The following is a 24,390-nucleotide window of genomic DNA, read 5'->3' as shown; positions in this document are numbered from 1 at the left end:
GGGCAATGCAAGCCCAGGTGTTCCCAACGACGCGCCTGGGCCAGAGTTTCTGAATGAAATTCTTGGATTCTGGAGTTCAAGTTTGTAGGCCCATCTGTTACTCCTGATCGTGCTAAGCAGCCTCCTCCAAAGAAAAATAACCAAGGCGCAGTAACTTATAGCCAAATGGCTCTCTTCCGGGTAGCACATGTTGTTCTCCAGCATCTTCACTGGAACCCAAACTATGTACTGCGTACCCTCCCAATCAGCCCGCCCCTGTCAGTCACCACAGGAAGAGCTGGCGCATCTTGTCCCCAGGTGTTTTCCTGTTAAGGCAGCTCCCGCTGATAGGGGGCAGGGGAGTGTGAGGCAAGTTCTAGTCAACACACATGACTGAGGGGTAGTCTCAGGAAGGAAGAGTTTGAGAAAAGAAAGGGGATAGCCTGCAGCTGAGTGACGTCAGAACATCTGTGCCAAGCCGGAAAACTCTGAACGTGAAATCTTGATAAAGTGAACCCTTAAATAAGGTGCTCTGTGTGCGCTGGTGCATGCCTAGGCTCTCCCACACAGGACTGAAGTGTGGAATTCCAGCAGTTGATTTGAAAAGCATGGAGACTGTCTTGGAATCTGAGTTCTTCTCTAGAATTATTAGTTGGAGAAATTCAACAGTTGGTGAACATCCGTGGCAGGTCAGTATAACAAAGGCACTGATTTCTTAATGAGAAAATGGTAAAATATTTATTTTGTTTCAAATATCGCAACTCGAGCTAGGTTAACACGTAATTGTTTTCTTGACACACTTGCCCTATCTGCCAAAAATATTTATTTCAAAAAAAAATTACTTCATAGGTAATATCTTAGTAACCAACTTGTAACTGTATCTAAGGATATCATAGCATATTAAAAGAGTTAATTTCAAATATATCTGAAGGAGTCAGCACCATGGGGACATGTATGTTAGTCGTGCTCAGAAATTTTGTCTTGGACAGGTCTCCCTAAATGTAGGTGAACACCATTTCTATGGAAGAAGCTTGATTCAAGATGATCTGGTGGTTACAGCAGCATTGCCTGGCCAGCCTCAATGAGTAAGTTGTGGATTTTTATCAGTTGTCAAACTTCTATTTGTTGTTATAGAACTTGGAGAATTGATTATCAAAATACCTTCCAGGGTTAGACCTCAACACCTTTCTTACTTTTACTACCTGGTCTACCATCTATTGGCCTTCCCCATGCTTCCCACTTTACTCACCAGAAACCCTACATATCCAAGACATCATCTATAAATTGTGGAGTTAGTGGGAAGAAAAATAATTATCTATTCTCATAAAGTTTTAATATCAAATGTTAAGTGATGCTCCAAAGTTTTAATAATCTGAGTTTTAATCATTGGGAGGGGAAAAATATGTAAACAACAGATACTTGATGAGATTAAAAAGAGGGTACTAGTAAGAGGAAAAGAAAAGTAGTTTTAGAAATAACTTTTATAACTTGTTTTAAGAAAATGAAAGCGCCTTGGCTGGTGTGGCTCAATGGATTGAGTGCCAGTCTGTGAACCAAGGGGTTGCTGGTTGATTCCCAGTCAGGGCACATGCCTGGGTTGTGGTCCAGGTCCCCATTGGGGGGGCATGTGAGAGACAACCACATGTTGATGTTTCTCTCCTTCTCTTTCTTCCCCCCGCCTCTCTCTAAAAAAAAATACAATCTTTTTTAAAAAATAAAAAAATGGAAGCAGATATGTAGACTGGTTTATGTACAAAATAAGAAAAGATGACATACTTAAATATTTTACAGAGAGGTGATCGATGGTCAGGGAAAGAGTTCACAGAATGTAAGCACGATGACTAAAAACCTTGTATTTTTATAGATCCCTATAACTTATAGGAAATTATGACAATTAGTAATCACTAATAAAGGCATAACTTCTTTTAAGATAGTAATACAAGTACATCAATCATTTTTTCATTTAATTACAAAATATCAAGCGTCTTTTCTGGAAAAATGACTGTTGTACATATTGAAACATTTTTCTTTGCTTTTAGGGAGCACATTAAGAGTCTGACTGTGATTGCTGGGGAGTACAACCTCTTTCAGAAAGATAAGCAAGAACAGATTATTCCTGTCTCAAAAATTATTATCCATCCTGAATACAACACACTTGGATATAATGAGAGAGAAAAGCTGTAACTTAAGAGAAAGCGGCTGAGGTTTAAGCATGACTGATGAAACACAAATCTTCAGATCTAAGTTCAATAATTCCAAACTATGATATTTTTAAAAATTGACATATAGATATGTCATGCTGAACCTACAGCATGCTAAAAACAAAAAGTGAATCTCAAAAACATCCAGAAGAAAAAACTATTACCAAAAAGAAATGACAATTAGATTGACAGCTAATTTTTCCACAGTAATAATGAAAGTCAGAAGACCTTAGTACAAGGTTATCAACATACTGAGAGAGAATGACTCAAACTAGATTTGTACATCAAAAAATATTATTGATTTTTTTCTGCTCCTCTTCATAGAAACACTCTATGAAGATCCAATTATGTTACGTATATCGATTTCCTTTCCTCAGCTCTCCTAACTGCATGTATTAGGTTTGAGATGTCTATTAGACATCCAAGTAAACGAGACTTTCAGCCATGCTATTGTACCAGATTTGCTCTTGTTACTGTCACCAATGACCTCCATGTTGCTAAATTCAAAGGTAAATTCTCCATCTTCATCTTACTTGATAGGAACTTTGACAGAGTTGTACATACTTCCCTGGAAACATTCACCTGAAGTCCAGGAGTCCCTTGGTTTTTCTCCTACTCCTTTACCCCCTTCCATAGATTTCTATGATGTTTCCTCCTCTTCTTTGTGACCCTTTATTGTTGTAGTGTCCCCAGGGCTCAGTATTTTCACCTCTTCTCTGTCTGTGTTTATTCCCTCAGTGATCCCATCTGGAGTTGAGGCTTAATGATCTCATACAAGATCTAAGCTTTAAATACCATCTACTTGAAGATTACCCCAAATACTGTGTATCTAGCACAGGTTTCTTCATATTATATAAACGCTGGTGGGATCAATAGGGGTCATATAGTCAATTACCTAATATTCTCTACCTGGATGGTTAATAAGTTCTCAAATTTAATATGTTTAAAACAAAATCCTGATTTCCCCCTACATCCTAAATGTGCTCCACCCATAACCTTTCATCCAATTAATGACAAGTCTATACTGCCAGTTGTTTAATCTAAAAACGTTGTACTCATTCTTCTTTCTCTCACACTTTACATCTAATCCATCAGAAAAATTCTATTGCTACTGCCTTACCTTCTCCACTCTTACCATCTTATTTCAGCCTACAGTCATTCTTTCCTGCATTCATTTTATGGTCAGCTCTCTTTTGCATCACTAATCTGTATTATTAACACAGCAGCCAGAATAATACTTATTGCAATGTAAGTCAAGTTCTCCATCACCCTCAGCAGGAAATCAACATTCTTATTATCTGACATCTTCCTCTTCCTAATCCAACATCTAACCTCTTTTTTTTCTTTTTTGTTCTTTTTTACTGAACATTCTTTTATTTTATTCCTGGCCTCCACACTGTTCCTCAAACACATATGATAAGATTCCACTACAGGGATGTTCCATCTGTTTCGTCTTGCTTTCCATCAAAATAACTGCATTGTTCCTTCCCCTAGCTTCTTTAAGCTGTGTTTAAATGTCACAAGCTCAATGAGACTACTCATGACTGCCCTATTTAAAATCATATCTCCCATGCCACACTCTTTAATCCCCATACTTGTCTTCTTCAGCCTGCTATGATTTTTCCAGATCACATATCTTATAACTAAATTATTATGTTTATTGTTTATATTTCCTCCCCCTGCCCCGAACACACACATGCACACACATACACATGAGTTCTTCTAGGGTAGGGATTTTTTTTTTCTGCTTATTCACTGAGACCCAGAAGAGTGCTTGCCACATAGTGGTATTTAATTTACTATTGAAAGAAGACCTATTTCTTAAGAACAATGCTATACCTTAGTAGCTTTTGGGGGGTTATTGTGGTGTGTAGTACTATAGGTTATGTTTTTCCTTGTTTTACATTTTCTGTGTTTTTCTAAATTTCTATCTGAAATAATTGTTAAAGAGGAAAACTTTGAAAATATGTGTCAGTATAACATTTATTAATAACTTGTAGAAGACATGAAATCAACCAATGTCACTTTGTTGTTTTTGTTGTTTTTCAGGAATTGCTGTTCAGCCAATCTGTCTTCTCCAGAGAGATGATGAATTTGAAGAAGGGATGACCAGTGGACGGGAAAGACTTCAGAGAATAACAGGCATAAAAAATGTAATATTTCTTCCAGGCCCCCTTTGTATGCCCAATAAAGCAAGGATTTTGTTGGCCATGAGTAATACATTTACCCTCTGTTTTTCTTTGCCCTGAATTCTGTCTCAGGGAAGATTTCTGATTGTCTTCACCATAGAAAAGTCTACATCTAAGGCTCTGCATAAAACTCTTGCTGACATTTTGGTAAGTGTGTCTGATAAAACTGGAGGTAATTATAATAGATGAAGAAGACAACAGGAAAGGGATTATCAGGAAATAGTAACAATAGTGATGTTTTCTTATCTTTAATATGGTGATTTTTAAAGAAAAATAAAGAATTCTATAAAATATTGCTTTATGACTAAGGTTTTTCTTCTGGGGAAACATTCAAGCATATCTTCAGAGAAGCCCCAATCACCTATGTTCCCTTAAAAATCTGCTGGATGTTTTTAAAATGGTCTTGATCACATATACGATTTTAAGAAAGAATATAATTCACCCTTAAAAAAATAAGAACTTCTACATTTTAGTTAAAGATCTATTTAAAATAGTCATAAACTTGTAGGCTTTTTATGATTTGTTTCAGTGAGGACAATTGTTGACTAACTTATCAGTCCCTTCTTCACAGCATCAGAATATTCAAACGTCCTACAAGAACTGGAACTTCCTATCATGGATGACACAATGTAACACTGTGCTCAAGGGTATGAACCTTCCTCCCCTGGAAAGGACCATGTTGTGTGCTGGTTTCCCTGAAGGGGAAAAGGGTGCTTGTCAGGTAAAAACATAAATCAGTCTAGTTATTCAATAACACACAGGTGATGGTGGATTCTGCCTTCCTCATGAGCTGCTTTTGGGGTTACTGCTTCAAAATTCCCTTCCCTTCGCCTTTTTACCTGGTTTCGACTAAAAAGTTGACCTGGGTTGAGAGAATTCTTTCCTGTCCTATGCCCATCTTACCCCCATTCCTTTTTCTTTCTTTCTTTTTTTATTTTTGGAGAGGGAGAGGAAGGGGATGTGGTTTAAACATTCCCAATCTAATAGAATCAAGCAAGATAACCACTTTGGCAAACTAATTAAGTTTGGCTGTGAACTTTTTTATTCCACATTTTGTTAAAATTTTTTCAGTGTTAAGAGCAGAATGCAATGTTTGCACAAAGTCGGACCAAAGATAGCATAGTTACAGTAACTGTTGGGTCAAAGATGCTGTGATTGATAGTGACCTCCCAAAGACAACAGTTTTAACAAAGAAGAACAATCTTTGCCAGATACAGAGAGAAAGGGAAATATTTACTAATGACATGGGTTTTAAGTTTTAGATAGAGAAGATGACTTACTTGGAAAACTTATTTATTTATTTATTTATTTTGGTGGAGGATCAGGGAGTCTTTGTTCTTTTCCATCAAGCAGCTTGAAACCACTGTGAGAAGCTCCCTGAATTTATCTTTTGGAAAAATATTTAAGTTATCTTCCAGGGGGTGACAAAGACCAGGAAGACTCTGGGAGAGAGGAGATAAAAATTTATAACTGTGCCATTTTCTAAATTGGAACACGGGTAGACTATGGGCGCTTTGTCCTGTCTGCATGCTTTACAAGCAATCCTGTTTTAGATGAAGCCCTCAAGCAATTCTGTGCCTTTTTGGGAAGAGCTTAATCTGACAAAAAATTGGCACATATTCTCAAAGCAGCATATTTTCCTGAAAGATTATTAAAGATAGGATCTTGAAATCACGGGTTTCTTATCCTCTAAGGAACCAACAGTTTTGGCACATAGTCTCTGGGACAAAATGAAGCATCCAGGCATTCTGCTTTCAAAGCCTTGAGCCATTGCATAACCTTGGGGGGGCTCTATTCACTGGTGCTATAGTTTGGGGATATTACCTAGTCTTTTCCAACAATTTCAGGTGACAAAGTATTGTAAAAGCATGTATCTGTAAACTCGCTCTCTTCCTTCCATTGATTTTGGGATGTGTGTGATTGTTGCCAGAAAAGGAGGGGAAGAGATTTTAAGTGTTATGTTTACAAGATTGTACGCAATGGGTGGAAGTATGTTACATCTGGGCAAAACTATATACCTTGAAAGTAATGATAAAGAAACAAAAAGATGGACAAAAAATATTGATAGACAAAAAATATTGATAGATGATGACCATTGGGCTTATATACCTCTACTTCTCTGAGATTAGTACTGATATTTGTGCGCCTGATGAAATATTCTTAACTCATGAATATTTTCAAATTTTCTCTTTCTTTACTATAAAAGAGGGGCTCTGGAAGCCCACTTGTTTGTAGAAGAGACAATGGATCCTGGGTTCTTGCTGGGATAACTTCCTGGGGAGCAGTTGTGCAAGAAGTTGGGCTCCTTTAAGAAATAACTATGTAAAGACATCACTTGGCATTTTCTCCAAGGTGTTAGAGTTGATGGATTTTGTCACTCAGAACATGATCACAGGTGGGTATAATTTCTGTGAATTTTTTCCTTTCCTGTTTCATTGTAACTCAAAAATTATTGTACTTAATTATTTCCAAGAGTACTTTGATATATTGCAGATATAATTAGGACTAAGCTTTAAAACAAAGCAAAAATATGGCTTGTTTTCAATTCATAATCCAATGTATATAAACTTCTATCTCTGAGTTCATGAACACTGGTCTCTGTCAATTTTCCTTGATCATCAGCTGGATCTTCAAGTTTATGTTCATGCAGATTTTCATGAAATATGTTTCTTTTATTTTTATGAGATTTTAAAATACAAGAAAAGATTCAGAGTATTCTTTATTTATCCAGTTGACTTTTTTTCTCTAAATTACTTAAGAGCACTAAAATAAATCACTTGTCTCCCACTTCTTCCATTCTGCCTTGTTCACTTTACTTGGCAACAGTGGAAAAAATAAGGGAGGCTTTGCAGAGTTATTTTTGTTCTGTAGCACTACAATCTAGATTAGAAAAATAAATATGGGTGTGGAGATGCTAAACCTGTCCTACAGGAACTTTCCAGCTATTTGGGGAGACAAGTAAATGGATAGGTGCAATGAAAGGTAAAGTGCAGGTAAACCCAGAGCATCGTCAGATCACGGAGGAGGGGTCTTAGAGGCCTAGTCCTGAGCCACCAGAAGGTTTTTCATGCAAAAAGGCAGCAACTTCACAAGAAAATGACACAAGGGACAGCCTCTGTAGAATAAAGAAGCATGAGAAAATACAGTTTCCAGAACAAGTAGTTTGATAGATGAAAAGATTTTTAGAGCCAGGACCCAGAGTAGCATATTGTTCTCTCCATCCCTCCTTCATTATAGTCCAAGATCAGTCACCTGGCAGATGGTTTGAAAAGCACTGCTGCTGTTGGGCCAACTGAAGCCTAGCTCTGCCTCAGGCTAGAGCAGGCTCTCAACTCACTTTCATTTGGTCTTCATAGTTAAGTGTCTCACTCATTGCCATTACTGCAAGTGGAAATTTTCTCCTGTGGTGATTCTATCAATTGTTATCACCTGGAAGTGAAGGTTAAAAAGGTTAAGAAACCCTGAACAAAGGTTAATGATAACAACGTTTTAAAATGGCAATGAAATCAGGTGATAACCATGAATCCACAGTCAAATGAGTGTTGGAATGTGACAAGTACTTTATTTAAATAATACTTCCTTAAGGTATCTTGGTAAACTAGTCCCCTCATTGCCTGTTTCTTCTAGCTTCAAACTTTCATTACAAGGAAAAAATTTATAGCTATATGTGATGATGGATATTTACTAAACTCATTGTGATCATTTTTGCAATATGTAATATTGAGTTATTATTGTGTACACCTGAAACTAATGTAATGTTATATGTTAAAATTATACCATAATAAAAGCAATATAGGAAGAAAAGTATTGTAGAAGTACATGAGATGATTAATAAAACTATCATTAAAAAAAAGAATGTATCATTTAGAAATTTTTCTAATGCAGTTACAAATACAATGTCACAATAATAACACCTAAAAACATATTTATTCTCATAAATATGAATTCTACAGCTTTGAGCTGACTCTGTATAATATGTCTTGAAATATTGTCCATGACTGAAGTAAATAATCAATTATTTTCCAATGTTTTGGAAGATTGTAGACCTCAGGGAACAGTGTTATTTATACAGAAGGGGGAGATCTGCTATCCCCATCTGAAAGAGGGCAACTATTCTCATAATTGGTATGTATCCCAGGTAGGAATGATTCCTAGGTTTTTCCCCATAAACAAGGTCATTTAAGAATCTATGTTTTGGCAATTTAATCTAGGATCTCAATACCTTTATCCGATTAATATAAAAGTCTGTATGTTTCATCTGAAATTTTCTGGTTGGCAAATATTTGCTAATCAGTATTTCTGATATTCAGTACAAATTATCAACGCAAGTGGCATTAAGACTGGAGCTTACCTGAATTGGTGTGTTCAGATGACTAACATTAACAGCACCCGGTAGTGAGATTGTTATGGGAATTTAGTGGTTCATCTGTTTCACTTATTTCTGTAATAATGATAATGTTTTGTTAAATGTTGCCTGGAAGATGGAAAGTAGTTCATGATCTATAAGCTTTGATGTCTTTGAAAATTTTTCTACGTACCCTGTCTTCTATATGAGTAAAGATATATTTAAAGTTTAGAAATTCATTTTGCAAGTATCTCCTATTCTTAAGTGTTCTACATTCATTTTTAAAAATTATATTTATCATTGAAATATATTCAAAGACAGATGATAATTCTATGGATTTGTAACCTGGTAGGAGGAGAGAGCTGGACAAAAATAACTATACTATAAAACAAGATGAAATAAGCATTATAATCTGCACTACCCAGGTGTGTTGATATTGTGGCACATGGAGAGACTAATTTTCAGTTTTCATTGCAGGGGTGTGTGTGGTCAGTGTACTGTGGTTGGGAGCGGTGGGGATAGGAATGCTTTAGTGAAGGGAATGTTAGTGAAACTAGGCATTAAAAGATAGTTGTGACTTTATAGGTCATGAAGTCTTTTGTAGCTCCAATATCTAAGAGATTTCCACAGCAGAGAGAATTGTGTGTAAACGATGTCAGGAAGGTGAGAACTGTGGGGTTTTTTGAACAATGTGTATCTCAATGATGTTGGAAAGCAATGTTAATGTAAATAGGAACTGGGATAGCAGTGGACAGTTCAGACAAAAAGAATGGTAAGGTCTTAAGCATACAGGACCTTGAATTGCATGTGAATAAATTTACACTTCATTCCATATGGAAAGCTAAAATGATGGTGAGATTATAATTTACAAAATTAATGTAAAATGAATGTAAATATTTTCACAAGTACAGGATGGAAATGAAGTGGCTTATTGCAATCCATACTTAAAATGCTTACACTCTAAGCTGGCTTTCTGTGAGTAAATCTAGTCATAACATACTAACAGTAAAGCCTTTGTCATCTTTCTTATTCTTTTAGAAGAATAAAATTCAGAACAAAATAGAGAGTACTGTTTTACCAGAGTTCTGGGCAGAGGAAATAGGGAGGAGGCCTATAGGTATCATTTTTAGAGAGGGACATTGATAAGCCAGAAAGTATTTGAAGGACAATAACTTAGACGAAAAGAAATTTTAAACAGTGTCTTGGAAGATACAGTGGAAGGAACTAGGAATATTTTTGATGCAAGGGAGACTTGAGAGAAGGAAAAAACTGTCTTGATTTATATGAAAGGCTACTAGAGAAGCAAAACTGAGCAGAATTGAGCTTGTTCTGATTAACAACAGGGCTGAGAATAAGGAGCAGACAGTAGATGTTAGGAGGAGGCAGATTTCAGTTCACTATAAAGTAGTTTCTAATTAGAGAGATTTCTGGGACTTAATGAACTTCCTCAGGAGATAATTAATCTTCTTCATAACTGGTTATTTGAGCAGAGCATGGATGGCAATCAGTAAGATTAGAAAAAAAGCATTTATATATTAGGTACGAGACATGTAGATTAATGCCAATTTACCCTCAAGCACAGAGAACCTGTTGTTCAACTTAGTGGAGAACTGAAGGTATTGCTACAAGAAAGACTTTCAAGACAAAGGGGGTTTGTAGTAATGTCAGATATTGCAGAAGTTTAAATGAGCTCAGACTAAATGCCATTGGATATGACCATTCAAAATTTGGGAGATGATTTGGTAGAAACGGTCAGATCAGAAACTATATTTATAATGGATTAAGTGATTGTTTAAGACTTGGTATCTTTTCTTCACCAAATAGGCAAAAAAAATTATTGGGGCCATAAGATGTGTCTGGCACTAGTTTAGGTGTGAGTAATATAGCAGTGACTGGTTTGTAACAGTAGAGGTGGTGAGAAGTAGCAGAACCACAGGATTTGCTAATTAGTCAAAAATCTGGGTTTTGAGAGAGAGAATATTATGACTAACTTGAGGGGCTGCCTTTTTCTTTTTCTTTTCCTTTTTCTTTTTCTTTTTCTTTCTTTTTTTTTTTTTTTCCAGCCTATGGAAGAATAGAGCTGCCCTTGTTTGGGATGAGAAAGACATTAAGCACTGAAGAAAAAGACAGTGGCGTTTGGGTAATAGGGTAATAGGGCCATTAGGCCAAGAGAAACAGACTTTTGTTTTTGTTTTTTGGAAGTGCAGGTTTAACTGCTCTTATGGGCAGAAGAGATGGTAAGAGAGATAAGTCCAGAGAAATACATATATATGTGAAGTAAGTTTAATCAGAACAAAACAGATAAAGGTTTAGCTTTGGAAAGAAAAACAATTCCTTTTCTGAGAAAGCAACAACAAAAAAATTGATGTAATTTATAGGAAAGTTGAAGGAATTTACATTAAATGCCACCTTCGTAATTATAAGGTTTTAATTGTTTCAAGTTTAGGAGATGAGGTTGAGAATCATAGATAGAAAGGCATTACATAGCTTTTAAGGACTAAAGTAAGAAGTGACATAGAGAGAATAAGACTTTCAACCATATCACAACTCAATATTAGAATGAATGTGTTACATTTCAACAAGTTTCAAACAAACTGGTTGTGAAATTCATCATTATTTCATGTACCACCAATAATGAAAACAAAACATGGAAGACTGAGAGATCTCTGTAGAAAGCTGGGACACCAAGGGTTCACTGTTAGGCTAATTGAGGCATAAACCCACCCACATGGAAAGTTACATACCTCCCTCAACCTTGGCACTGAGAATTTGAATCACAGGATAATACTCATGTAGGGCTAGAGTCTAAAATTCTCTACACTAATGTAGTCCAACCTACGTCAAGCAGAAAAATGAAGTAGTATTCAGTTGAGAGTACCTCCAGTGGCTGGCCAAAGCTGACACTGGAGAACACAATTTTCATTCAGGTAGATCTGACACTTGTTTTTGACTAACTTTTAGCATCTGAATCAAAAAATGCCCCAGTTTTTCTCTATCACGTCAACTTTTTAAGGTACAGGATACCCTTCCTTTATCCCAAAAAAACATACAAAATGTACACACAAAGGACAATAAAGAAAAAATTACCTGAATAGACTGTTTATTTAGAGTTATTTATTTTATTCCTATACAGGCTATATATTGTTGCTATAAGTCAAATTGTGTATAAGTAGTAACGTTCTGCTACCAAACATACATATTAAGGTATTTTATCTTTTCAAATGACAAGTTAGGAAATGCCAAAATGAGATTCTTGAAAAAGTCTCCTTCATTTGGCAAAGCTTTAACAAATTGCTTCATGAGACCCAGTTTTATGTGCAGAGGTGGGAATATAATGTTCTTTCTGTCAACAAGTGGCTCATGTAGAATGTTTGGATCACCAGGTTTGAGGTCAGACCTTGGAGGTCAATTTGACTCCACCTGATGCTTCTCACGAGCTCTGCTATCCCACGTACACAGAAAACAGGGATACTTGGTGTATCTGTGTTGCTGACCAAGAAGGAAGCAGACCATTTTGAGGTCAACACAGATTATCCAGTTTTGCTTGTGATATTGTAAAAGATCAATGACTCTCTTTATGTCTTCACATTCTTCACAAAAACAGACTAAATGGCTGATTGGGACTGCACCAAATAAATTGCCATTGTGGAGGAGGACACACTTCAAGCTCCGCTTTGAGCTGTTGATGAACAGTTGCCATTCAGTTGCGTTATAGATTAGAATTCCCAATTTCTCCTTTAAACCATGTATGTTATGGCAATACACAAAGCCACTGTCACTTTGAAAGTACTGCAGAAATGCCCTTTCTCTTGATTGAAAGTAGGATACCTTTGCTCCTTTTTCCCATTAAGTCTTGATGCTAGGAGTTCTGAAGCCTTTTTGGATAGTCTCAAATTTCATGCCAAATTATTCAACTCATGCTGATCAAATCACTTATGAACTGAGTCATCTTCGGTTTCAAAATCTTCATCATTGCTGTCACTTAGTTCTTCACCATGCTCCTGTTTTTTGAAAGAGGGTAGATCAATGAAAACTGGCACTGGTATTTCAGCTGAATGAGGCACTGGGCGTGTAGCTGATGGTAGACTAGGATACTCTATTTTACATTTATTTTTCTTGTTATATCCTGACGTTTTCACTCTATAAAAGTAATAGTCACTTGAATGATCTCTGGGCTCTCGCCAAACCATAGGTATACCAAATGGCAGTTTATCACGTGTTCCCTTCTTCCATATCTGTAAACTCCCAACACACTGCTTGCACACTTTGTGAGGGGCCCAAGACTTATCTTGATCACCAAGTTTTACTTTAAAATATGCAAAATAGGCTTGCCTGACAAATGCTCTGATGTTTGTCCTTTGCCTGGGAATGGTGAAACTGCCATAGATATAACAAAACAAATCAGGGTTGTTTAGGCACTTATGATGAGAAACAGCAGAGGCAGACATGATCTGAAGGAAAGGAAATAAGTATGTATGTGAATAAAAAAATAAATTCTCCTAACTCCTTGTATAGAGACATGAACTTGGACTACACTTCGGAATACAATTCACTATATAGAGTGGCACACAACCTCTCACCACACTGTCTCATGTGTAACTGAATAGCCTAGACAAGTATGAACCTGTCGCTGGTCTCCAAGGTCGCCCCCCCCAGCCCTCCCCACTCGAGGGAGGTTTGCTCTCTGCCAATAGGAGAGCACTAATGCTTCCCTCAATCCAGGCTCGATCCAGTTTAGAGTGGTCGCATTAACATAAGCTGTACAGAGAAAGCTTGATGTGATAGAAGAAAACTAACTGCAGTTTTTGAAATCAGCATGCCTATTTAAATCTAAAACAGCTGAAAAATCAAACTCAACAGGAATTATGTTAAAAATTGTTCCCCTGTGAATCCAAGTCCTTTCTGGAAAAACTCTGTCAATCTGTGTCTAACGGAATTGTAAGGTCCTTCTGATTTTAAAATGTTCAAATGCAAAAAGAAAGTTTTTAGAAATGGAATAAGATATGGGGCCAATTTGCATGCTTAGTGACTTTTCCAGCATGCTAAGCAATGCTGAATGGTAGAAGGGTTTTATAAATTCCCAATGGAGTCATTTAGCTAATGGTAAGGGAAAAAGAGATATTCAGGAAAGGAGTGGGGAGTTATACAGTGTCCCCAAGCCTAGTATTTTTATTCTGGTATGTGATAGCTCGATTCAGAAAAGACAGATACATGACACTCAGGTGGTCTCCTATTTTCCCATTCCTATGCAAGACATTGCATTTCTTAGAAGCTAGAAGAGTGACTTGAAACTAAGAAACACTCAGTAGATACTTGAATGAATAAATCAATGATTAATTTTGGTACCCATCTCTCACTTAGCTTGATTCAGAATCCTTTTTAATATAGCAATCACTAACAATAAGTCAAGATTGGCAAATGATTTGAAATCTGTTTTCCATCTCTGAGTTAGCAATTTTGAGGCAGAAGATAGTTTGATAAAAACAGACAAAAGTACTGGCCTTTGAAATAATAATGCCTGAACTATATTTTCTGTTATACGATATGTGGTAAGTCCCTTAATACCAATGCCAGTTTTCCCACTTGGAGAAGGAATAATTTCTCTCCTGCATGCTTCAGAGGAATATAATGAATATCAGGAAAAATGATAGACATGGAGTGTTTATTCGATTGAAGCGCTTTAAAGAGTGAGATTTATTAAATTTTAGGTAACTTATTGCTTTTTAAATTAAAGTGCTTAGAAAGTGATTTTAATAATATTTTTAGCAGCCTATTTTTTACATCTGTGTTCAGGATGATGGACACAAGTAGAAAAAGAGTAAAGCAGGGAATTTCTAGTTAAGGAGGAGATATTTGGTAAAAAGAAATACTGTGTTTGGTTTTTGGAAACTGGGCATAAAAGAGTTGATAAATTCCTGCAGTTTTGAACATTTATTGCTTAGAGGGCAGTGGGGTGTTAACCAGTCTAAATGTGCTGATAAAGAGTACTGAGTTTTAGAAAGAAGTTCATTCTGATATGTTAGATTCCAGATAAGATTGTTCTGCACTAAGATGAGCATGAGACATGGAAGACACTGAAGATTTATGGCCCACTGAGGTTTCTTATCTTGAATAATAATAAGTTTTAATTAATGTAGGAAAATAAAGATGTAAAGGATTATGTGTTAAATTATGAAAGACTACTTTCAAAATACATAGACATGATTCTAAAGATACTGGGAAAAGGTTACAGTTTACCTTTCTGGGAGTTTGAGAGATGCCTTGTAACCACAGGGACTGTGACTTAGGCTGACACATGATGCATGATCAGTCCACAACTTATAATTCATAATTTAACTCCTGGGTGAGTATTATGAATTTCCAATTAGACTTAGAATAGAGAGATGAATCTTAGGATTCTTCAACTTAGATATTTAATTCCATGCTATTTTTTTATTGTGGAGGTAAGGAAGAAAGAATGCCTTTGGCTATCCACTTGGGATTTCCTCTGTATCTCCATAGGTTCGGGGTATGGGAGTGTGGCTCTATTAGTGGAAGAAGGGACGATTCACTCTGCCAGTTACCCAGACTCATATCCCAAGAATTTGAGGTGTCATTGGTTCATTCATGCTCCTGAGAAACACATTATAAGGCTAAGCAATGAACGAAGCTTTGTACTTCATTGAGAACATAACTATGTTAGTTAGGCAGACTTGCTTCATCTGGACTGTTCAATTGCCATCATGACTAGGAGCTTCTATTTGCCTTTTATTTTTCAAAGCCCAAAAAGAGGATTTATGTATGTGGTTTTAAAAGTTTCAACAACTTAAAAAATAACACAATGCAAAGTATGCTTCCTTCTCATTCAACTCCCATCCTACCTCCTGGTAGCAAACACTCAAAAGTTTCTAGAGCACCCCTAGAAAGATAGTCTGAGCATTTACAAATATATGTCTGTATATATTACTTGGTGATGCCTTTTCGACTCAAAAATATCTCAGAGATCTTTATAGATCAGTCCACAACCATGTAAAATTCGTCGTCGTCGGCAGCCGTCCGTCTGGAGAGACGATGGTGTAGCTTCTTAAGAGTCTATCTGCACCGCCGAGAATGGCTGTGCAGTCCGACTCGGGAGTGACAAGGTATCTGTCTCCTCCCGTGTTGAATCGACATCTTACGATGACGCTGGAGTGTCCTCTCCAGTGAAGCTGAAGCTACAGAGCCTGGGCAGGGTGATATGGAGGGTCTGCTGTTGCCCATGCAGCAGACCCCCCCTCTCTTCGCAGCTGAAGGGTCCAAGGGAAAGACGGAGTCAATACAGCTTGGCTTCAGGTGCGCCGCAGGAGTTGCCGGTGTTGACTACAACGTCAAACCGCCTTAGGGACTCCGGCTCCGGATTTTCTGTCGGGGTTTACTCCCTTAGCCTTTCCCCTGAAGAGGTATGCCGCAAGGCAGCGGAGGTTTTTTGGAGTCAGAGTTTTCCTTCTCTGATGTGCCCTGACTGGAAGATCGAACCAGCGACACTTAGCTCGCAGGCCGACGCTCAATCCACTGAGCCAAACCAGCCAGGGCCATGTAAAATTATATTGTGCAATATTCCATAATTTCTTAAACCAGTTTCCTGTTAACTGACATTTAGTGAGTTTCTAGTCTTTGCTCATACCAGTAATGCTGGTACATTCCTGCATCACTCTGTTTGGGCACATGCGGATAAATATAATTCCCAGAAGTAGAGTTACTGGGTCAAAGGGTTTGCACATTTAAACCTTGCAATCATTGCCAACCTGAGCTCCGAAGAAGCTACAATTATTTACACTCCTATTAATGGAACAGAAGGTGGTTACCGAGAGCCATTTAATGTACAGAGGAAAGCTCTTAAAGTTGATCTCCTCTCTCCCTTGACCACTTCTCTGGTTATGTTTATAGTATGTACAGTTGGCATTTGCGGACTTTATCACTGAATTTAACCAAAACTGTACATGTGATGCTGTTGTGATTTATAGTGATCCTGAAGAGGCATGAGTTAGGTGGGTAACATTTTGTCTTTTAAACTTAATCTGAAAAGCATGAGACTAACCAGAGTAGCTGTGACACTGGCTGGCTTCACTGGGTACCCAGAAGGTCAAGTGGGAATATGAGTTTCTTATACTGAAAACTTATGATGCCATAAAACTTTAGCTTTACAACCAAGGAGCCAGCAATGGGTTCACCAGTAAAGTTTTGAATAGAAACATGCAATATTTGAAGAATTTTTCAGAATATTTCCTTCTTTTCAGTATTAATGCCTTCTCTCACTGATATTTTTGTTTTTATGCCCACAAAAAGAAACAAAAAAGGTAATCGAAAACTGTAATTTCTACTTGAGTTAAAAGTTAATTATTTGGACCAAAACATCAAATATGCTTTTAGTTTTGACCTACCAATTTTCCAAGTATAAAAAAGTATTCCTTCCAGCCACATATCCACTTCCTTAACACCTTAGCTAGGTGCTAGTGTGGGTCAGACACCAGGAATATTGGTAGGTTCAGACAGTTTATTTGATATTTAGGCAGGTGAGTGGAAACACAGTTCCCTCCCTGATCCAGCAGAATGGGATCTGTCTGGAGGAAGGTTTGACTGAAGCAGATTCCAGATATTATCTATTCACATACAGTGCAACCAAGTTCTCTTTGGAAGGAGGAATACAAAGCCCGGTTTGTTTTTTGTTTTTTTTTTTACTTGCCTCTTCTCATTGTCTACAAATTAACAATCAATTGAGGTTTTTATGTATACTAAAAAGTAAATCAGATGTCTTTAGCCTATCTATAGATTTTTCCTGTGAGATAAAATTATAATATGTTGTTATCTGAAAACTAGTGTTTAAATCCCACATAAAATAATAAAAGTTGTTTCTACAAACCAAAGTTGAAGAAAACCACAGTTGCTTAAAAATAATTAATCAGATGATACTTTACTTCTGTTTGTTTTTTAATTTATAACTATAAATTAAACTTCCCTAAAACTTTTGCAGCTAAATGGGTTTTTAGGCATTTTAGAGATAAAGTAGTCTTTACCTAGAAAGAGGAATATCATCTGCAAAGACCCCAATATAAAAGAGAATGAATTATGTACAGAAAAACTACAGATAATTCAACGTTGTTTGACTTTGGAGGGGATAATAGAAAAGGCGAGAGTTAGACTGTGACGGACATGGGGCATTAAATTTTAAATACCAGAGTGACAGGATAGCTAGCTAATGTTTCATGATTACTTGCTGTGTAAGTAATTACTTGCTGAGCGCACGCGCGCCGCGCCTCCACCTGCCCTGGTGACCTTTGGCTGTAATGCCCTGCCGCGCCTTCTCCGCCGGGGACCAGCGCCTCCGGGCTTTTGAGGCGTTTTCTAGGCGCGCGCCAGCGGGCCCGGATCACGTGGGCCAAGGCTGCCTCGTGGTCCCCAACGGCAGCTGAAGCGGGAGGACGGAGCTGCGGCCAACGCTCGCCCTCCGAGTGCGCCCTAGGGAGAAAACCAGAGGCTGGAAGGAACCCTCCTGTGCTGTGTCACGGTGGCCGCGCTCGACCCACTGGTGCCTGTGCCTGTGGGAGGAGACAAGCACCTCACGATGAGCCCTCTGATGTCAAGGCAGCTGACTTTTATCAGGTACAACCAGGCCCACCACCACATCCAGTATTCTACCCAGGAAAACAAGAAATCAGTCTCCCACCAGATGGCCTCTGGGTTTTGAGATTTCCTTATGCATACGTGACAGAGAGAGGACCGTGTTTGCCCCTGAAGGAAAACGTGCACATAATGAATTACAAGGGATTTTTTTTTTTTTTTTCACGTACACGTCTTGTTTAATAAATAGAGCCTCACGGCTTGGGTTTCACATCACACGTGCGTATCAGGAGCCCTTCTGGGCCCGCAGGTGACAGGACGCCAGCTCCGCCCACAAGTCAGGCCTGAAGAGCGGAGGCGCCACGCACGACACTACACTAGGTGACAAGCAGAGGAGAGCAGGGGACAGAGGCCCGCGAACCACCGCGTCCCTTCACCTTCAGGACCCACGGCGAGGGGCGGTCCTCCTAGAGAAGCCCGGGGTGGGTTCCGAGCACAGGAGCCGAGCCCAGCTCCCGCTGCCGACGGCCAGGCGAGGGCAAGTAGAGGGCTTACACTGGAAACACAGGACAGCAGGACAGCGGAGGAAGCTATGATCTCGTTTCTCCGACACCAGACACGTCGGCCTCCCAGGCCTAGTCTAGAAACTTCCTGTTGGCATTTGCACCAAACAAGGCTCCGCGCACTTCCGGCATCATCTGCTGAGCAATGAGGTCCAGTCGGCTCTCCAGGGTGTTGGAAACCTTTATCTTACGGTCCCCGTTATAGATCTCAATTCCACCAGCGGTCTCCTCGGGCAGGAAGGCCTCCTGGTCAATGTGGACGTCGGCGTCTTTCTTGGCGGCGATTTTGTACATGGGGATCGCTTTCTGCACAGCAGCCTTCACCAGCGGGAAATCCTGTTTCCGGCAACGAATAATCATCCGGGGCTCCAGCAACTGGTACATCCCCTGGAGGACCAGTCCATCCAGCAGCACCTGGTACCTGGTTGGATCTTTTACCACCTTGCCGAGTCTCTGTTTTGCTTCATTTAGTAGGTCCGTAACGAGGTCATCTCTCGCTCTGAGGACTTTGAGTCTTGCCTGATTCAGTAAATTGGACATCTGAATTCTCTTCTGCTGCTCTATCTGCTTCTCCTTCTTCTCGTAGTACTCCATGATCTTCAGTCGCTGGGTCTGCACCAGGCGGCCTTTCTCAATGTTGAACTCTTCTTCTGCTTTTGCATCTATTTCTTCTGCTTTTTCATTAGCTTCTTGTTCAATAAAAGCCATCATATGCTTAATCTGCTTCTGCACATCCGCATCGCTGAGGGCCATGGCGACGGCGAGGCTGGGCCGGTGCGCGACGAGCTCGCTGCGACTCCTGAAGAAAACGACGGAGGAAAAAAAATACAAGGGATTCTTAAAGCAGTAGCACAGTAAGTGATATATTCAGTGGAGCTAAATAGTTGCAAATCACTGTTACAGTCAGGTGCAAGGGAGAGAGTTCCCATCAAATCTTAGCGGTATGTGGCTTCTGAAGAATTAACACCGTCAATCTTCCTAGAGAGCCTGGCCCCCCGGAACTGTATACTGACACATAGTAATAAACAGTGTTTCTATATATTGTTCCAGCCCTGGCTGGTTTGGCTCAGTGGATTGAGCGTCGGCCTGCGAGCTAAGTGTCGCTGGTTCGATCTTCCAGTCAGGGCACATCAGAGAAGGAAAACTCTGACTCCAAAAAACCTGCGCTGCCTTGCGGCATACCTCTTCAGGGGAAAGGCTAAGGGAGTAAACCCCGACAGAAAATCCGGAGCCAGAGTCCCTAAGGCGGTTTGACGTTGCAGTCAACACCGGCAACTTCTGCGGCGCACCTGAAGCCAAGCTGTATTGACTCCGTCTTTCCCTTGGACCCTTCAGCTGCGAAGAGAGGGGGGGTCTGCTGCATGGGCAACAGCAGACCCTCCATATCACCCTGCCCAGGCTCTGTAGCTTCAGCTTCACTGGAGAGGACACTCCAGCGTCATCGCAAGATGTCGATTCAACACGGGAGGAGACAGATACCGTGTCACTCCCGAGTCGGACTGCACAGCCATTCTCGGCGGTGCAGATAGACTCTTAAGAAGCTACACCATCGTCTCTCGAGACGGACGGCTGCCAACGACGACGACGACGACTTGCTGTGTACCAGACAAAGCATTTCACCTGCAATATCCCATTAATTCCTCCTTAAAAATCTGAGAGGTTTGTGCACCGCTCCCCTTCTCACAGATGAGAGAACAGAGGCTTCAAGAAGTAACTTTCCCAAAGATGCATAGGTAGTAGAGAATTCTGGGGCCAGAACTCAAACCTTGGTAGTAATGTGGAAGAGGGAAATTAGGGATGAACTTATGTGCAAGGGGAGTAGTGAGGAAGTCATTGTAATAATTTATTCTAGATATAGTGCTTGATTAGATGTGTTCTAGGGAAGGGGTTGTAAGAAGGAGAAAAATTCCAGAATGATGGTTAGGGTTCTAGTTTGAATGGCTAGCTGGATGGTGAAGCCTCAGAATGATACAGAGAAAAATAAGATCATCTCGACTGTTAAAATCAGTTGGTTCCATTTGAGACATGTGGATATTTTATGAGCTTCTAGTCGATCCAGATGGTGGTATCTAGCAGTCCTAGGTCCTAGAATTCAGGAATGAGATTTAGATTGAGGAGACAAATTTGGAAGTCATATATATGTAATTCAATAAAAATGGGGCTATAAACAGTACCTTGTGGAATACCTTTCAGGCTGAAGAATAGAACCCTAAGAAAACAACAACAAACTGATACTGAGAAAAAGCCTTAGATATATCAAGAAAACCAAGAGAGTAATTTTATGGAGCCAAGGAAGGAAGAAGTGCTTTAAGGAGTCAGAGACAATAGGGGTATTAAGAGACACATAACAAATTGTATCTATGGGATCTGGCATTTAGCATTTAAAAGGCAGTGTTAGTGAGCTCAGCATTAGAGTGTTTTTATGTTTGACTGGGGTGAGCAAGTAGAGTTAGTTAGTTAGTATAGGCTACTCTATTTTTTATTAGATATTTTTTTACAGATACCTTAAACAAAATTGGATCAACATCACCTCCTAAAACCAATCCTGTATCTTCTGCAAAAGCTATTCCTGGTGATGAGTTTCATGGCCATGTGGTTACTCTTTGTTTAATCTCTTTTCTTCTTTAACAAGATGTCTGTTTTGGAAAGCCCCTTCTTACATTGGTGTAACTCCACAGTGGAGGAGAATGAGTTTTATACAAGATTATTTAGGACCATGAAACTTCTAGCATCCTGTCTGAGTTTGCACATAAATTCATAAATAGAAGAAATAAACTTTATGGTGGAAGAAAGGGGTGCAAACCTCAGTCCTTTGTCCTCCTCTATTCCTATGCAAACTTAATATTTAACTTATCTTCCTTTACTCTGTATTTAATATGATTATTCATTTTTAGGCAAAGGGGAAAACAGGTTTTTTGTTTTTTAGCACTCACTGGCAACTTTTAACTTCTTTATAACCTAAAATATCTGGTTAAATATTATGATCTGTCATTCCTCTGTATGCATGTATTGAATATGTTCTAGTTGGTGGCTATAGTAGAAAGCTGTACAGGCCACTGTAAGAGGCAAAAATATCTGCCTCCTAGGGGTGGGGGGCCAGAGAAGGCTTCATGGAGAAGATGACACTTGAGCTGAGTCCTAGCAGTATTCCAGATAAGAGAACAGTATTTGCATGTCTGAGTGAATTTGGCATGTTTGAGTGTTGTAAATCATTTTATACAGTGAGAAAGAGATAAAATAAAGACACATAATGAAGAATCTTGTGTGCTCTGCTACAAACAAAATTTTCCTGCTGGAATATAAGTTCCATATATTATAAATTCCAATGTAAATATATATAATTGTTTAACAGAGTCACCTGGGCAAGCCTTTAAACGCAGATTTTCCAGAGATAGGTTTCAGGAATCTGTATGTTTACAAAGCTTATCTGGTGGTTGGGAATTACAGTCATTGTTTATGGCAAGCCTTTGGAGGAGGATGCTCTTAATTATTTCAGTTAAATGGGTCATTAGTTTCATCTTCCTTGCTGTAGGTATCTGTGGCATCCCTCCACTCAGTCCTTTCATTAGAGTGCATGGCAGGTAATAACAATGATAATGGCTACCCTTATGGAATCATTACCATCTGCAAGGTACTTGCCAAGCACTTGGCCTGTGCTAGCTCCCTCAATAGTCATATAAAAACATGAATAAGTCAGACTCACCATGCAAAGAATTGAAACAGGCATGGTTGTGACTTGAAAGAAGATGCCTATGTGTATTAAGAAACGTCTCCTTTGAATAAAGCGTATTGAAAAGTAATTTCAATAACTTCAATAACTTTACTTGAAGAAACACTTTTGAAAAATGGAAGTCTCTAAGCTGAAGTGACAGAATATTTGTGACAATTGAAGGATTCTTCAGATTATTTTTTCAGTTCGAGATGTTGATGTGGCCAATTAATGGATGTTGATGCAAGTTTTTTAACATGTTGTGAAAGTATATCAAAAATGTGCAAATCTTAGAGGAATTTTCACAAAGTGAGCACCCATGTAACCAGCACCCAGATGAAGAAACAAAGTATTGCAGCACTCAGCAGCCCCCCTCCATGCTTCTTCCAATCATCGACCCCCTAAAATGATCTGTGATTTCTTGCCGTGATTTCCCATGTCATAGATGAAGCTTACCTATTTGTGAACTGATAATCTCTTTTTATCCTCCATTTTATCAATTTGTGTGACTTCATAAAAGACAGCAATTTGAGTTATATTTCTATATGTTTGGTTACTTTTAACAGTAAAACACAAACCTGAAGCTACCTCATTTTGAATGCAGTTTTTTTCCCCCCATGTATTCTTAACATCACTGTGAGATCAAAATAAGCTCTTTTTCTTTTTTTCTTCTCAACTTAAAAATTGCCTTTGGTGTTATTTGGTAAGGGCTCCAAAGACATTGTACAGCCAGAAGAAGAAGGGAAGATACGCAAGTAAGAACTTCTCAGGCAGACCAGGAGGCATGGTGTGCCTTCTCGGTGGGAAATCACACAAAGGAGCCAGGCAGGGGACTGACTGGCTCGCACCTGGCTGAACTGAGCAGTGCATGCTGGTCAAGCCAGAGAGAATTAGGCAAATGGTGAAAAATATCATTTTATGTCAAACTTTTGTTCTTCTTTCTTAGGAAAAACAATCCATTCTTTCGGACTATAGTTGCTGGGTACTATGACAGAACCCTGAAAGAATCGATGGAGCTCATGAGAAGTGTTTTTAAAGGTCTTTTTTCTTCACTCTAAATGCGGTCACATGCCAGGGACTTTCTTTAGCAAAACTATGTAACAAGATATTCATCTCCTAGTGCCCCTTTACATTTACAATTTATACCAACATGTAAAGAAACAATTGGAGGCCATGTTTTAATCAGAGAATTAGGTGAAGTTGGTCAGGAAGTACAAATTCATGTCCACATACCCAAATCTACATAGTCTGGTTGCTCCAGAACTGCCAGTCCTCAGAATGAGGTTCAAGGCCTCCTGTAAATTATATACAGAGATTGCCCTTTTCCATTTAGTACAAAGTCATCTTCATTGCTGATATTTGGAGATTTAAAATTTATTTTGGACCATTAGGCAAGGAGGTAGTTTGGCTTGACTTAACCTTGTGGTGCACGAAGACTCTGATAGATTGAGCTCCAACTCCCACATCTCCCTAGTGCGGCTGAGCTCTCCTCTGGAGTTCAACTTCATGGTACAGCCAGTGTGTCTCCCACACAGCATGGAGCCTCTGTTTTCCTCTGAGATCTGTGCTGTGACCGGATGGGGAAGTATCAGTGAAGGTAAACATTTTATATTTGCATAAACGTTACTGCAGTTAGTAATTTTGAAAATTTGTCATGGAAATGATATAAGGCAATATCTGCTTTAGCCTTTCTTTTTCCAAAAGCTAGAAACCATGTTTTATTTAGTCGTAATAGGTGATCAAATTAGAGAATGAGCCATTTTATATTTTCCCATTAGGGTGGCTAATTATAAGTAGGCAAGATCTGCAATATAAAGGGCCAGATAAG

At 38.9% G+C, this 24,390-nt stretch overlaps 2 protein-coding genes across 2 annotated transcripts in view; one reads left to right on the top strand and one right to left on the bottom strand.

The window, feature by feature from the left end:
- The first annotated feature begins 527 nt into the window (after nucleotides 1-527).
- Nucleotides 528-24,390, top strand: part of OVCH1 (ovochymase 1) — a 42,984-nt gene continuing 19,121 nt past the window's right edge. Inside the window, 22 exon segments of the mRNA XM_090275115.1 lie at nucleotides 528-668; nucleotides 969-1,039; nucleotides 1,041-1,064; nucleotides 2,019-2,159; nucleotides 2,580-2,689; nucleotides 4,230-4,333; nucleotides 4,442-4,541; nucleotides 4,941-4,992; nucleotides 4,994-5,090; nucleotides 6,576-6,645; nucleotides 6,648-6,764; nucleotides 8,407-8,494; nucleotides 10,917-10,951; nucleotides 15,216-15,350; nucleotides 16,633-16,709; nucleotides 17,242-17,245; nucleotides 18,079-18,332; nucleotides 18,541-18,627; nucleotides 19,059-19,270; nucleotides 19,540-19,707; nucleotides 23,509-23,600; nucleotides 23,977-24,159. Coding sequence (XP_090131241.1) covers nucleotides 528-668; nucleotides 969-1,039; nucleotides 1,041-1,064; nucleotides 2,019-2,159; nucleotides 2,580-2,689; nucleotides 4,230-4,333; nucleotides 4,442-4,541; nucleotides 4,941-4,992; nucleotides 4,994-5,090; nucleotides 6,576-6,645; nucleotides 6,648-6,764; nucleotides 8,407-8,494; nucleotides 10,917-10,951; nucleotides 15,216-15,350; nucleotides 16,633-16,709; nucleotides 17,242-17,245; nucleotides 18,079-18,332; nucleotides 18,541-18,627; nucleotides 19,059-19,270; nucleotides 19,540-19,707; nucleotides 23,509-23,600; nucleotides 23,977-24,159 — 2,362 coding nt within the window.
- On the bottom strand, nucleotides 18,509-19,675 carry LOC150011544 (V-type proton ATPase subunit E 1). Its single transcript, XM_090275503.1, has one exon. It carries the CDS (start codon nucleotides 19,604-19,606, stop codon nucleotides 18,926-18,928), a length of 681 nt encoding a protein of 226 aa, XP_090131629.1. The 5' UTR covers nucleotides 19,607-19,675; the 3' UTR covers nucleotides 18,509-18,925.

The sequence above is a fragment of the Furipterus horrens genome, unplaced genomic scaffold (assembly GCF_987537825.1).
Source record: "Furipterus horrens unplaced genomic scaffold, mFurHor1.1.pri manual_scaffold_4, whole genome shotgun sequence".
NCBI classification, from domain to species: Eukaryota; Metazoa; Chordata; class Mammalia; order Chiroptera; family Furipteridae; genus Furipterus; species Furipterus horrens.
The sequence above is the reverse complement of the archived record's forward strand: the minus strand, read 5'-3'. Positions and strand labels throughout refer to the sequence as shown.